This window comes from Haematobia irritans, chromosome 5, assembly GCF_050003625.1.
Source record: "Haematobia irritans isolate KBUSLIRL chromosome 5, ASM5000362v1, whole genome shotgun sequence".
Lineage (NCBI taxonomy): Eukaryota > Metazoa > Arthropoda > Insecta > Diptera > Muscidae > Haematobia > Haematobia irritans.
This window is the reverse complement of record NC_134401.1, coordinates 17,055,293-17,069,769: the sequence shown is the minus strand read 5'-3', so window position 1 is coordinate 17,069,769 and position 14,477 is coordinate 17,055,293. Positions and strand designations below refer to the sequence as shown.

Here is a 14,477-nt window from a genome sequence, read left to right as displayed (position 1 = left end):
CGAGTTTCGAGTAACTTTATTTTCGCGATTACTTTTCCTGAAATAATCAAAATTATAAATGAAAACTTGCCCAAATCTAGAGTAACAAGAAACTGCACATCAATTGAGTTAACTTATCCACTTTATATTGAACTGTTTTAATAAAGTAACCGCGAAAATTTCAACGCGAAAAGCGAACATACACTGAAAAAACAGTGAACGCACCAGGAAGAAAAACTTCGGTTAATTTTAGAAAATTTTGAATATTTTTAGAAAATTTTAACTAAACAGTATAACAAACGCTGGCATCACGCCCATGTCATGAAAATAAGTAAATATTTTTCGACAAATTCAGGAAAATTTATTAGACATAATTAAGTTTTTTCACTTGTTAAAGAAAATTTTGTAATTTGAAGGAAAAAATTGGAGTTCAAAATTGCAAGAATGTCTTTAGTGACATACGAAGTTCACGATGAACGCATTTGTAGTAAAATTTACAAATTTAAAGAAATAATGAACTATTTTGTGGAAGACACGAATTTAGTTAATCTTTATCCTTCATTTGTGTATATTTTTTTTTCCTCGGTTTTAGTTAATTTAACTAACGTACACAAAAAATTATTAGAGTAGAGGAAACTTTCTCCAAACATAATAATTACATGAACTAAACGAAAGTTAAATTGGCTTTAGTGAAATAGAGAGTTCACTTTTTTTTGAGTGTAGTACTTACCTTTAGCTATTGAAATTTTCGTTGATTTTTGCTGACGGTATGTGTATTTTTTTTTTTTTTTGTTAATCAGAAAAAAAGTGTCTATAGTAATACCGACCTTAACATGAAATTAAAAGTACGTCTTCGATCTCACAAATTAGCTGCATTATTGAACATGGATTATGGTGGGACAACCATGCGGGAAAAAAGCTTTTTTGCGTATTAAAATTATTCACATGGCTACTCTATTCGGTGTTTATTTTGGTCAGCTGTTTGTGTTTTTTATTCAGTTACATTACAAAGTCGGCGCCTTCATCTTAAACGGCTGTAAAAAGTACGGGCATGAAGCATTTTAACGGACAATGAAGTTTAAAAAGTGTAACAGAGTTGTATTTAACTATGTCGTCGTTAATCTCAATATATTAGACTGTATGAAAGTAAACTTATCTGCTGTTCAGTAATCATTTTTCATTTCCGCTATGAATCTCTTGCGAAAGGTGCATATCGTAAGTATAATTTTTTTTAAATTTTTTTAAGTTTTTAGCCTTATATCTTCAGCTCATTCACTAAAGTAGGGTATCGCAATGCTGTCTTAAAACCTCTCACTGAGTGTATTTCATTCATGATAAAATTCATTTTTGCTTGCTCTCAAAGTGATAAGACTTACTTTATTCATTCACAAAACGAATGCATTGCTAAGAAAAAATATTTTCAGTACTCGTGTGCCTTTTGAAAAGAACGTTTGGAATCTTTAATAAATAGAAAATAAAAAAAAGTATATATATATGGATTAATTTTTCATTTGAGCAAAGAAGAATGGAAATCCAAAGGAAATTTTTATCCACTCTGGTGGCGCTAATGTTATCATGGGATTTAACATTAGCTGAATTTAAATATAACGTCAGTTTAACTGAAATGGATACGTGTCACCATTATGTAATACCAATGAATCGAGGTTATAATTACGCCGATTTCTTTCACATTAATAAATTGAAAAATAATAAATTGGGTGAAAATGAATTGTTACATTTGAAATTTTATGTAATGACTGCCAGGGATGCTCATATCCTGTTATCGGTTACCGATCATCCTCGGTTAATGGACAAAGTTTATGAAATAGGTGAGAGAGATTTTGAAACATTCGAAAAAGTGAATAATTTTTCTTTAAAAAAAATGTGTTTTAGTGATTGGAGCCGGTCGCAATACATTCTCCACCATACGTACCAGCATGGGACGTCGTCGTGTAGCTACAAATCAGGATGCCAACATTTTATCAATGCTCGATTATACCCCCATTGAAGTCATACAAACCAAGGGTACTATATAACCTTTATGTTAATTTGTTTGTGTTTTTGTATTAGCAAAACAAACACAATAACTTCCTGATAACACGAGAATAAATTCCCTCATTTTGGATTTTTCCCCCTCTGTTTCTACAGATGCCAATCTCTTGGTATACATAACAGGCTACAAAGAGGAGCCTTTAATGAATTTCACCGATAGTTCTCCTTTGGATATTAACTACATTAGTTTTACCACCTATGATAATATACCGGCTCGTTGGTTTTATGATTGTCAATTTGATGGTTTTGCATCGGAAATGGAAGAGGAAGTTCGTCCCATGACACATATGCAATTGTTGGCGAAAAATATTAATGACAAGGCTGAGGGTGGCGCATTTCCGGTAGAGTTGAGAAGTGTGGATTTGGATTTTGTTGTGGCTTCCGTAAATTATCAACATGATCACGGCATGTTGCAAACGAGATTAAATGTGAAATTGGTGAGTGATAAAGTTAATCATGTACTCTATGCCTGCTTCACAAGAGAGAGAGAGAGAGAAAGAGAGAAGGAGAGAGATTATGAATGGGAGAGCCATAAAATCTCTAAGATAAAAAGATTGATGGTCAAGGTTTCGCGGAAATAAAAACGTCTGGTGAAAATGTGAGAAAACACATTGAAGGGAAAAATATAGCTAATCCGATAAAGAACGCGAAAACATGGGAAAAATATATAATAAATTAAATTTCTTAATTAGATGAATCTCGAAGCGGGTCAAATCTGTCTTATTTGCAAAAAAATGGTTCTTAAAGTATTAAAAAGCTCTGTGTATTACTGCCAGAAATATGCAGAAAAATACGAAAAATAGCAATTGTGCAGAAATTTTGTCCCAATTATTATTTAAGTGCAATTGCCATCCTCTTTGACCCTAAAACATTGTTGAAAAAATTAAAGTTAATATAATAAATATACAGTGAAACCTCTCAACCTTGGACACTACGAAAAGCGAACACCTCTCAAACATGGACAACATTTCTGAGATGTTTGCTATATTATCACATTAAAATTAAACTCTCATAAGTGGATAAAATGTGGATTAAATTTAGGCAACCGTGTCCAGACATGGACACCTATCTGGGAAGTTTCACTGTAAATATAAAACAGTGAAACCTCTCAAAAGTGGACAATTGAGACAATTAAGCCATTAAAATTATCCTCTTTTTAAGTGAAACCCTTCCAAATGTTAACAAAATTTTGGCGACCTTGGGTGTCTACTTATGAGAGGTTTCACTGTAATTAGCAAATTTACTACTTGTTCGATCACTCCATCAATCACTTGAATACTGCGTGTTTTGAATACGCTTCACCATAGGATGGGGGCATACTAACTTTTTCATTCCGTTTGTAACACATTAATATGTTGGTCTTGGGATTTCGGTATATGCCCCAGATTTGACTAACGGATCCTCTTGGAGGAGTAGATTTCATCCGATCCGTTTGAAATTTGGTATTTGATATTGGCTCATATCGGCTCATAATTATATATAGCCCCCTTATAAACCGACCTCCAGATTTGAATTCCGGAGCCTTTTGGAGCAGCAGATTTCGACCGATCCTGTGGAAATTTATAAATCGACCTCCAGATTTGAATTCCGGAGCCTTTTGGAGCAGCAGATTTCGACTGATCCTGTGGAAATTTATAAATCGACCTCCAGATTTGAATTCCGGAGCCTTTTGGAGCAGCAGATTTCGACTGATCCTGTGGAAATTTAGTAGTAGTGGTATATGCTTTCTCATAATCATGCAAAACTTGGACCCTATCGGTCAATAATTATATATACACTGAAAAAAAAGCATGTCCGGTTCCAAAGATTTTGTCTTTACTTTAAAAATGTTGGTATTGATTCCGAGCCAAAGAAGCGGAGAATACAAGTAAGGATACTTTTAAGACACAATTCTCCTTTAAATGTGGGTTTTGTGTATTTGCTTTTAGGAAGCAAATCTTAATTTTTCGCTTTTTCATATTTTTTTCTTCATATGCTATCAAAGTCATTTAAAAACGAGTTAACGACAACTTTATTTTCCAAATTAAGACTCGTCTTCCAGTAGAAATTATGCTATGTTTCAAGTAAAAAACGTCTTTAAAATAAATTTTTGAAAACATGTCCTATATTTGAACGATTTTTTGCTTTGTAGTCAAGATGCAAAAAGGCAACAAATTTAAAGACAATTTCATTAAATTTAAAGAACTTTTCTGAATTATTAAAGTCAAGTTGACCTTAGCCTAACTATTTTTTCTTTCATGTTATGATACCCATTTCACGACAATATTTTTTTCAGTGTAGCTCCCATATAAACAGATCTGTAAATTTGACCTCCGGAACTTCTTGGGGAAATAAATGTCACCCGATCCGGTTGAAATTCGGTACTTGATGTTTATATATGCCCTCTAACAACCATGTAAAAATTGGTACATATCGGTCCATCGGTATGGGGCCCGATGGTACACATCGGTTTGTATGGGGGCCGATGTGTACCATCCATATAAACCGGTTGTTAAGATTTTATTTCTATAGAAAATTTTGTCAAATTTTTATTTCTATAGAAAATTTGTCAAAATTTTATTTCTATAAAAAATTTTGTTAAAATTTTATTTCTATAGAAAATTTTGTCAAATTTTTATTTCTATAGAAAATTTTGTCAAAATTTTATTTCCATAGAAAATTTTGTCAATATTTTATTTCCATAGAAAATTTTATCAAAATTTTATTTTTATAGAAAATGTTGTCAAAATTTTATTTTTATAGAAAATGTTGTCAAAATTTTATTTCTATAGAAAATTTTGTTAAAATTTTATTTCTATAGAAAATTTTGTCAAAATTTTATTTCTATAGAAAATTTTGTCAAAATTTTATTTCTATAGAAAATTTTGTCAAAATTTTATTTTTATAGAAAATTTTGTCAAAATTTTATTTCTATAGAAAATTTTGTCAAAATTTTATTTCTATAGAAAATTTTGTCAAAATTTTATTTCTATAGAAAATTTTGTCAAAATTTTATTTCTATAGAAAATTTTGTCAAAATTTTATTTCTATAGAAAATTTTGTCAAAATTTTATTTCTATAGAAAATAGGGGGCTATTTTATAAACCGATTTTATATAAACCGATTGTTAAAATTTTATTTCTATAGAAAATTTTCTCAAAATTTTATTTCTATAGAAAATGTTGTCAAAATTTTATTTCTATAGAAACTTTTGTCAAAATTTTATTTCCGTAGAAAATTTTGCCAAAATTTTATTTCTATAAAAATTTTTGTCAAAATTTTATTTCTATAGAAAATTTTATTTTTATAGAAAATTTTGTCAAAATTTTATTCCTATAGAAAATTTTGTCAAAATTTTATTTCTATAGAAAATTTTGTCATAATTTTATTATTATAGAAAATTTTGTTAAAATTTTATTTCTATAGAAAATTTTGTCAAATTTTTATTTCTATAGTAAATTTTGCCAAAATTTTATTTCTATAGAAAATTTTGTCAAAATTTTATTCCTATAGAAAATTTTGTCAAAATTTCATTTCTATAGAAAATAGCCCCCATATAAACCGATTGTTAAAATTTTATTTCTATAGAAAATTTTGTCAAATTTTTATTTCTATAGTAAATTTTGTCAAAATTTTATTTCTATAGAAAATTTTGTCAAAATTTTTTCCTATAGAAAATTTTGTCAAAATTTCATTTCTATAGAAAATAGGGGGCTATTTTATAAACCGATTTTATATAAACCGATTGTTAAAATTTTATTTCTATAGAAAATTTTCTCAAAATTTTATTTCTATAGAAAATTTTGACAAAATTTTATTTCTATAGAAAATAGCCCCCATATAAACCGATTGTTAAAATTTTATTTCTATAGAAAATTTTGTAAAAATTTTATTTCCGTAGAAACTTTTGTTAAAATTTTATTTCTATAGAAAATTTTGTAAAATTTTTATTTCTATAGTAAATTTTGTCAAAATTTTATTTCTATAGAAAATTTTGTCAAAATTTTATTCCTATAGAAAATTTTGTCAAAATTTCATTTCTATAGAAAATAGGGGGCTATTTTATAAACCGATTTTATATAAACCGATTGTTAAAATTTTATTTCTATAGAAAATTTTTTCAAAATTTTATTTCTATAGATTTTTTTCAAAATTTTATTTCTAAAGAAAAAGTTGTCAAAATTTTATTTCTACCGAAAATTTTATCAAAAATTTATTTCTATAGAAAATTCTGTCAAAATTTTATTTCTATAGAAAATTTTGTCGAAATTTTATTACTATAGAAAACGTTGTCAAAATATTATTTCTATTGGAAATTTTATTTTTATAGAAAATTTTGTCAAAATTTATATTTTGTCAAAATTTTATTTCTATAGAAAATTTTCTCAAAATGTTATTTCCATTGAAAATTTTGTCAAAATTTTATTTTTGAAGCCTCATGGAGGAATAAATTTCATCCGAACTAATTGAAATTTTACCCTCTAATTAACATGCAAAAATTGTTTCATACACCCAGAAAAAAAGTGTCTTCGAAACTAAAGGAAAAAATGTTCATCAATTTAGTTTAGCCATTTTATTTCCATTCAGTTAAATTTTTGTGTCAAATAATAAAATTTACTTGTTTCAGTAATAAAATCCTAAACTGAAAGCAGTTAGGAATAGTTCATTAACTAGAATAAGGCATGTAATTTTACTAATACTGTTTTCTTCGATGGGTATAAGAATTTACTACTGAACAAGAAAATTTTATTCACTGATAACAAAGCATTCGTAAAAATAAACAAAAACCGAACTAAAACCAAGTTTCCTCAAATTTCGTAAAGTTTCTTATAAAATGATAAATTTATTTATTTTTTTTATTTATGTATATTCCTACTACGAAGTATTCAATCCTTTCAAAACTTAAGGAAACACACTTATTAGAAAATAGGAAAATTTCCTACATTTCTTTTATCTACCTGTAATCGATACCTGTCATCGATATGTTTGCGCGTGGGTTAATTTTAGTTGGAATCGCGCTGTTATGGTATACGGAGAAATTGTTAAAAAATATTATAGTAAAATAATATAATAAAAAACAAATAAAATATATAAAATATTTGTTATTTTAAATTAGTGAGAACAATTTTCGTTTTTTGAAAATTGGTCTATAAAAAACAAAACACCAGCAGAATAACAATCCCCTCCATTCGACTTCATTTTGGAATCTTCAATTATGAGGTAATATTCAGTGACGCTAACCTTTTGTGAAAAAATTGGTTTAGGATTTTTTGTTTATATTTGTAGGTATTGAAATTGTAAAAGGTGGATAAAATTGCTAGGCAGAAACTTATTCAAAGTGAAAGGTACTAGAAGAAGAAAAAAATGTGTTTTAATATTTCAAGGCCAGTCGATGCTGTTGATTCTAAATAAATATATTTAATATATTAATAAAACATGTCTTTTATTGAAGAAAAAATTGTCTATATAAATAAATAAAATTCTATTTAAAAACGAAGATAAGCAGTTCTAATTTTGAAGTAAAAGGTTTACCACAAATATGTAAGATTTATCCAAATGAATGAAAAAGTTCAATAAAATCATTCCATAAATATATGAATTCAATTCAGTTAATTTTTTTTTTCATTCTGTAGTATAGTGGTACATAAGTATATAAATATAAACTAATATATGGAATGCATTCTACCTAAATTCTACGAAAATCATATCGTTCAAACAAATAAAAATGTCTTTGGCGCTATACGAAGTTCAATTTTCTTCACAATACGTTAATTTAAACTTAAAGAAGAGGTCACTTTTTTTTTGGGTGTATCGGATTTTAAATATTTATAGTGTTGCCAGACGTTACGATTACGAATGTGTATTCCGAATAGGCCCTATAAAAGAAATTAGATTGAATATAAATCTAACTTACATTGAAATCTTGTTTCTTAGACTTGGAATGATTCTCGGTTTGCTTGGAATCCTGATGATTACAATGGTATTAACTTTCTACATTACGAAGATAATGAGATATGGCAACCTACTTTACTGAAGATAAAGTAAGCAATAACACCTTAAAAAATAATCAATGCAATGAATTAATTTAATTATATTAACATTTTCCCCAACTAGTTCAGTAGCCCATAACAACGATTTCTACAACATTGAACACAATGTCAAAATCTATGCAAATGCAACAATAATTTCAACATTTGAGAATATTATCTTTAATAGCTGGTGTCCAAATACCCTAATGAACTGGCCCAATGAACATTTATATTGTGATGTAATATTTGGCTTGGATCAGGGTCCCTTGCAGAGTTTACCCATAATTTATAAAGGTAATTGGGAACATCCTAAAATTGAGTCATTATCGGAATGGACTTTGAAAGAGATAACAGTGACCTCTGTTACGGATGCAACCAAAATATTAAGATATACAGATAAAAAAGTTATACAATCTATGGATGGAGATATATCCATTGAATTTGATATCATAAGAAATGGCCGATTCTATAAGAATGTTTTCTCTATGCCAATATTGAGTGAGTTGGAAAAGAATATTGGATTATTTAAAAATGTTTATTTATATTTAAAAAAAATTGTTTTCTTGTTTTCTTAAAGCTTGCCAAATATTAATTATTTTATCTTTCCTGCTAAGAGGCTATCGCCGTGGAGCTTTACTGCTTGTGGTGGTAATGGTTCTAATGTTGGGTTTAATGTTTTTAACTAAACATGCCCCAAAACCCTATGTTCCTCCGATTAGTAAGTATAGACAAAAAGAAAGATATTTTTTTTCCTTTCTCTGAAACGAAGTTCTAGAAAAAATGTTATTGACCGAGCTTTTAGCATTTTGACAAAATTTTCTATACAAATAAATTTTTCACAAAATTTCCTATAGAAATACAATTTGAACAAAATTTTATATACAAATAATATTTTAATAAAATTTTATAGAGAAATAACATTTTGATAAAATTTTCTATAAAAATGAAATGTTCACAATTTTTTTATAGAAATGAAATTTTGACAAAATTTTCTATGGAAATAAAATTTTGACAAAATTTTCTATAGAAATAAAATTTTGACAAAATTTTCTACAGAAATAAAATCTTGACAAAATTTTCTATAGAAATAAAATTTTCAGAAAATTTTCTATAGAAATAAAATTTTGACAAAATTTTCTATAGGAATAAAATTTTGACAAAATTTTCTATAAAAATAAAATTTTCTATAGAAATAAAATTTTGACAAAAATTTTTATAGAAATAAAATTTTGTCAAAATTTTCTACGGAAATAAAATTTTGAAAAAAAAAATTTCTATAGAAACAAAATTTTGACAAAATTTTCTATAAAAACCAAATTTTATATGAACATAAAATTTGGACAAAATTTTCTATAGAAATAAAATTTTGACAAAATTTTCTATAGAAATAAAATTTTGACAAAATTTTCTATAAAAATAAAATTTTGACCAAATTTTATATAGAAATAAAATTTTGACAAAATTTTCTATTGAACTAAAATTTTGACAAAACTTTCTACAGAAATAAAATTTTGACAATATTTTCTATAGAACTAAAATTGTGACAAAATTTTCTATAGAAATAAAATTACAAAATTTTCTATGGAAATAAAATTTAGCTAAAATGTTCTATAGAAATAAAATTTAGATAAAATGTTCTATAGAAATAAAATTTTGAGAAAATTTTCTATAGAAATAAAATTTTCACAAAGTTTTCTATAGAAATACAATTTTGACAAAATTTGCTATAGAAATAAAATTTTGACAAAATTTGCTATAGATATAAAATTTTCACAAATTTTTCTATAGAAATAAAAATTTAACATAATTTTCTATAGAAATAAAATTTTGACAAAATTTTCTATAGAAATAAAATTTTCATTCGTTTTGTTTTGTTATTGTTGGTTTTTTTTTCTTTAATCATTGTTGTTGTTTTTTTATTTCAGCTTAAAACCATGCATTGGTTAAGCTACACTTGCAGTTTAGTCAATGCATGTTTTTAAGCTAAAATCAAAAAGACAACAGAAATAAAATTTTGACAAAAATTTCTAAAGAAATAAAATATTGACAAAATTTTCTATAGAAATAAAATTTTGACAAAATTTTCTATAGAAATAAAATCTTGACAAAATTTTCTATAGAAATAAAATTTTGACAAAATTTTACAGAAAAGTGAAATTTTGACAAAATTTTCTATAGAAATAAAACATTTGACAACATTTTATTCCTTTGGAAAGAAAATTTTTCTATAGAAATAAATTTTTCTTTAGAAATAAACGTTTGACAAAATTTCTAAAGAAATAAAATTTTGACAAAATTTTCTATAGAAATAAAATTTTGACAAAATTTTCTATAGAAATAAAATCTTGACAAAATTTTCTATAGAAATAAAATTTTGACAAAAGTTTCTATAGAAATAAAATTTTGACAAAATTTTCTATAGAAATAAAATTTTGACAAAATTTTCTATAGAAATAAAATTTTGACAAAATTTTCTATAAAAATAAAGTTTTGACCAAATTTTACAGAAAAGTGAAATTTTGACAAAATTTTCTATAGAAGTAAAATTTTGACAAAATTTTCTATAGAAATAAAATTTTGACAACATTTTATTCCTTTGGAAAGAAAATTTTTCTATAGAAATAAATTTTTCTTTAGAAATAAACGTTTGACAAAATTTCTATAGAAATAAAATTTTGACAAAATGTTCTATTGAAATAAAATGTTGAAAAAGTTTTCTGTGGAAATAAAATTTTGACAAAATTTTTTATAGAAATAAAATTTTGACAAAATTTTCTATGGAAATAAAATTTTGACTAAATTTTCTATAGAAACAAAATTTTGACAAAATTTTCTATGGAAATAAAATTTTGATAAAATTTTCTATAGAAATACAATTTTGAGAAAATTTTCTATAGAAAATAAAATTTTGACAAAAGTTTCTATAGAAATAAAATTTTGACAAAGTTTTCTATAGAAATAAAACTTTGACAAAATTTTCCATAGAAATAAAATTTTGTTAAAATTTTCTATAGAAATAAAATTTTGACAAAATTTTCTATAGAAATAAAATTTTGACAAAATTTTCTATAGAAATAAAATTTTGACAAAGTTTTCTATAGAAATAAAACTTTGACAAAATTTTCCATAGAAATAAAATTTTGTTAAAATTTTCTATAGAAATAAAATTTTGACAAAATTTTCTATAAAAATAAAGTTTTAACCAAATTTTATGTGAAAATAAAATTTTGGCAAAATTAGAAATAACATTTTGACTAAATTTTCTATAAAAAAAAATTTTGACCAAATTTTATATAGAAAAAAAAATTTTGACAAACTTTTTTATAGAAATCAAATTTTGACAAAATTTTCTATAGAAATAAAATTTTGACAAAATTTTCTGTAAAAATAAAATTTTGGCTAAATTTTCTATAAAAATAAAGTTTTGACCAAATTTTATATAAAATAAAAATTTTACAAAATTTTTTATAGAAATAAAATTTTGACAAAATTTTCTATGAAAATAAAATTTGGACCAAATTTGTTATAGAAATAAAATTTTAACAAAATTTTCTATGGAAATTAAATTGTGACAAAATTTTCTATAGAAATAAAATTTTTACAAAATTTTCTGTAAAAATAAAATTTTGACAAAATTGTCTATAAAAATAAAGTTTTGACCAAATTTTATATAGAAATAACATTTTGATAAAATTTTCTATAGAAATTAAATTGTGACAAAATTTTCTATAGAAATAAAATTTTGACAAAATTTTCTGTAAAAATAAAATTTTTACTAAATTTTCTATAAAAATAAAGTTTTGACCAAATTTTATATAGAAATAACATTTTGACAACATTTTATTCCTATGGAAATAAAATTTTTCTATGGAAATAAAATTTTGACAAAATTTTCTATAGAAATAAAATTTTGTCAAAATTTTCTATAGGAATTAAATTTTGACCAAATTTTATATAGAAATAACATTTTGATAAAATTTTGACAAAATTTTCTATAGAAATAGAATTTTGACAACATTTTATTCCTATGGAAATAAAATTTTTCTATACTCGTAGAAATAAAATTTTGAACAGAAAAAAAAAATTCTTCAGAAATAAATTTTTTTTACAAAATTTTCTATAGAACTAAAATGTTCACAAAATTTTCTATAGAAATAAAATGTTTACAAAATTTTCTATGGAAATAATTTTTTTTAAAATTTTTTTATGGAAATAAAATTTTTACAAAATTTTCTAAAGAAATACAATTTTTTTAAATAAAATTTTTAAAAAATTTTCTATGGAAATAAAATTTTCTATAGAAATAAAATTTTGACAAAATTTTTTATAGAAATAAAATTTTGACATAATGTTCTATAAATTCAATATCTTAAAGAATTTTAATTTTCGTGTAAGGTCATACTATCAAAGACCATACACCAAAAAAATTGTCGCTAATAGTAGATATCATAATATATAATATTGCAATTACTGAAATAAAATAATAAATATATTAAAAGATGATGTACATAGGGAGAAAAGATGATTCAATTTGAAAGAGGAAAATTCCGAAATGTTTTCTCCATAAGGAGTTAGCATAAAAGGGCCCAAAATTGAGTTATCTCTCTCAGCCAGATCTATACTAAAAGGCTGTGGAAAGGTTCATTCGCCCGAACCGAAACATGTACCGTCCAGGCGCGTTTTCTTTTCAATGGCTCTATTAACCATGTTCCTTAATCTATATCTGTCCATAAAGCTCGAAAAATAATTGTATAATTAAATAAAACATTTCTTTCGAAAAAAAAATATTGTTTTTCATAATAACCCCAAAAAGTTGATCAAAATAAGATTTTATGAATTTGGTAGATTTTTGGTAGATTTTTCTTCAAATAAATTTTTGGTACATATGGCAACCATCGCTGTTAGTCGAAATCAGATATAGAATATAAGAGAAAACAACATGGTTGTGGCAAAAAGTAGTTTTTCTTATGGCTTTTTGTAAGTTTTTTTAGGGGGAAATCTAGCGGTTTTTGGTGAAATAATTCTGGCAACGCTGTAGCCTTATATAGAAACTGCAGTCTTTGGGCCAATTTTTTTTTTACCATGATATCAGATAAATGTGAGATTCGGAAAATTAATAAGCCTGCGATGTTCGTACTTTTTCTGTTTTATGCAATTTTTCTAGAATTTCGTTTAGGAGAAAAGGGTTGCATTGCCTTTAATTTTCCTTGATTTTTTTTGCAAACTGTTTTTAATTTCTTTTTAAACTATTTCTCCCTATACAGTGGTGGCTTATCAGCATATTATGAGAGTAGCCACTTTTTGTTTTATGTTACATATTTGCCTAATGTGGCTGGAATTATATCCCCCTAGAAGTAAACCCTATGGATGGCTAAGTTCCATAGTCCATTATTCTCCCATAAGGTTTATACTGTGTATGGGCTTGTCTGATGTAAGTTTTTTTTTATTTTAAGAAAATATGAGGAAATAAATATTATCATTGGAAAAATATTTGGAAAGTAATATTTTGACAGTAGTCAAAATTTTTTTTGCTCCAACTATATTAAATGGTTCTTACAAACAATATATGGATGTTGTGAAAAACAAAATTACTTATTTTAATATATTTTTTTTAATAATAAATATATATCTTGCTGTGATAATATTCCTCATATTAATACACACAAAGAAAGAAAAAATACTTCTCTCCGGAATGAAATTTCTGACAAACAAAATTCCCCTTTTGCATATTTTTTTAAAGCAAATGTACCAGTCATTGTGACAATTAATTAACGATTTTCTCTAATTTGCTTTTAAAGAATATTATTTACAGCCATAAGAACATTTTGTTTGTCTTAAATTTTCTTACTGAGAAAACACAAATCTATTCTTTCAGTGTACTAAACATTTGTTTTTTTTTATTTATTATTTTTAATTTATTTGTTTTTAAAGAATGAAGCTTATATTGGAAGTCAGCAGCATCCCTGGCGGGAAGTGGCCAAAATCTTAAATGCTTTATGTTTTTTGATAATAAATGTGATTTTTATTGTGGTTGTTGTTCTTTATCTACCTCATGTTTCATGAAAAATAAGAAAAAAAAAATAGTTTAAATAACGTATTTTGTATCACTGTATGTAAATGATTGAAAATGAAGAATTTTTGAAATATGTACCAAATATATAGAAAACTTGCCCTAACCATTTTTTTTAGAGATCCTTAATATTGAAGGCAATTATAGTTAATGCCAAAAATAATGCTAAATTAAACAAAAGTAAGTATATACAGCAGTAAGTTCGGCCGGGCCGAATCTTAAATATCCACCACCACGAATTAGTTTCCTTTGAAATTTCAGGCGGGGGTTTGATGACAGATCTTTTCCCAATCAGTTCAAACAGTACGCTTCCAGAAGATAAATGTAAAGATTTTACCTATGAAGGCTAGATGAGATTCTGGATTAAT

At 25.2% G+C, this 14,477-nt stretch overlaps 2 protein-coding genes across 2 annotated transcripts in view; both read left to right on the top strand.

Moving 5' to 3' along the window:
* The window catches only part of a (arc), a 320,776-nt gene that overhangs the window by 20,092 nt on the left and 286,207 nt on the right, over nucleotides 1-14,477 (top strand). The gene's annotated exons all lie outside the window — the stretch shown is intronic.
* Nucleotides 1,413-14,215, top strand: NtR (neuronal acetylcholine receptor subunit NtR). The gene is made up of 8 exons (XM_075312271.1): nucleotides 1,413-1,808; nucleotides 1,873-2,004; nucleotides 2,128-2,468; nucleotides 7,945-8,051; nucleotides 8,125-8,537; nucleotides 8,617-8,757; nucleotides 13,304-13,470; nucleotides 13,971-14,215. Exons 1-8 carry the CDS (start codon nucleotides 1,505-1,507, stop codon nucleotides 14,100-14,102), a joined length of 1,737 nt encoding a protein of 578 aa, XP_075168386.1. The 5' UTR covers nucleotides 1,413-1,504; the 3' UTR covers nucleotides 14,103-14,215.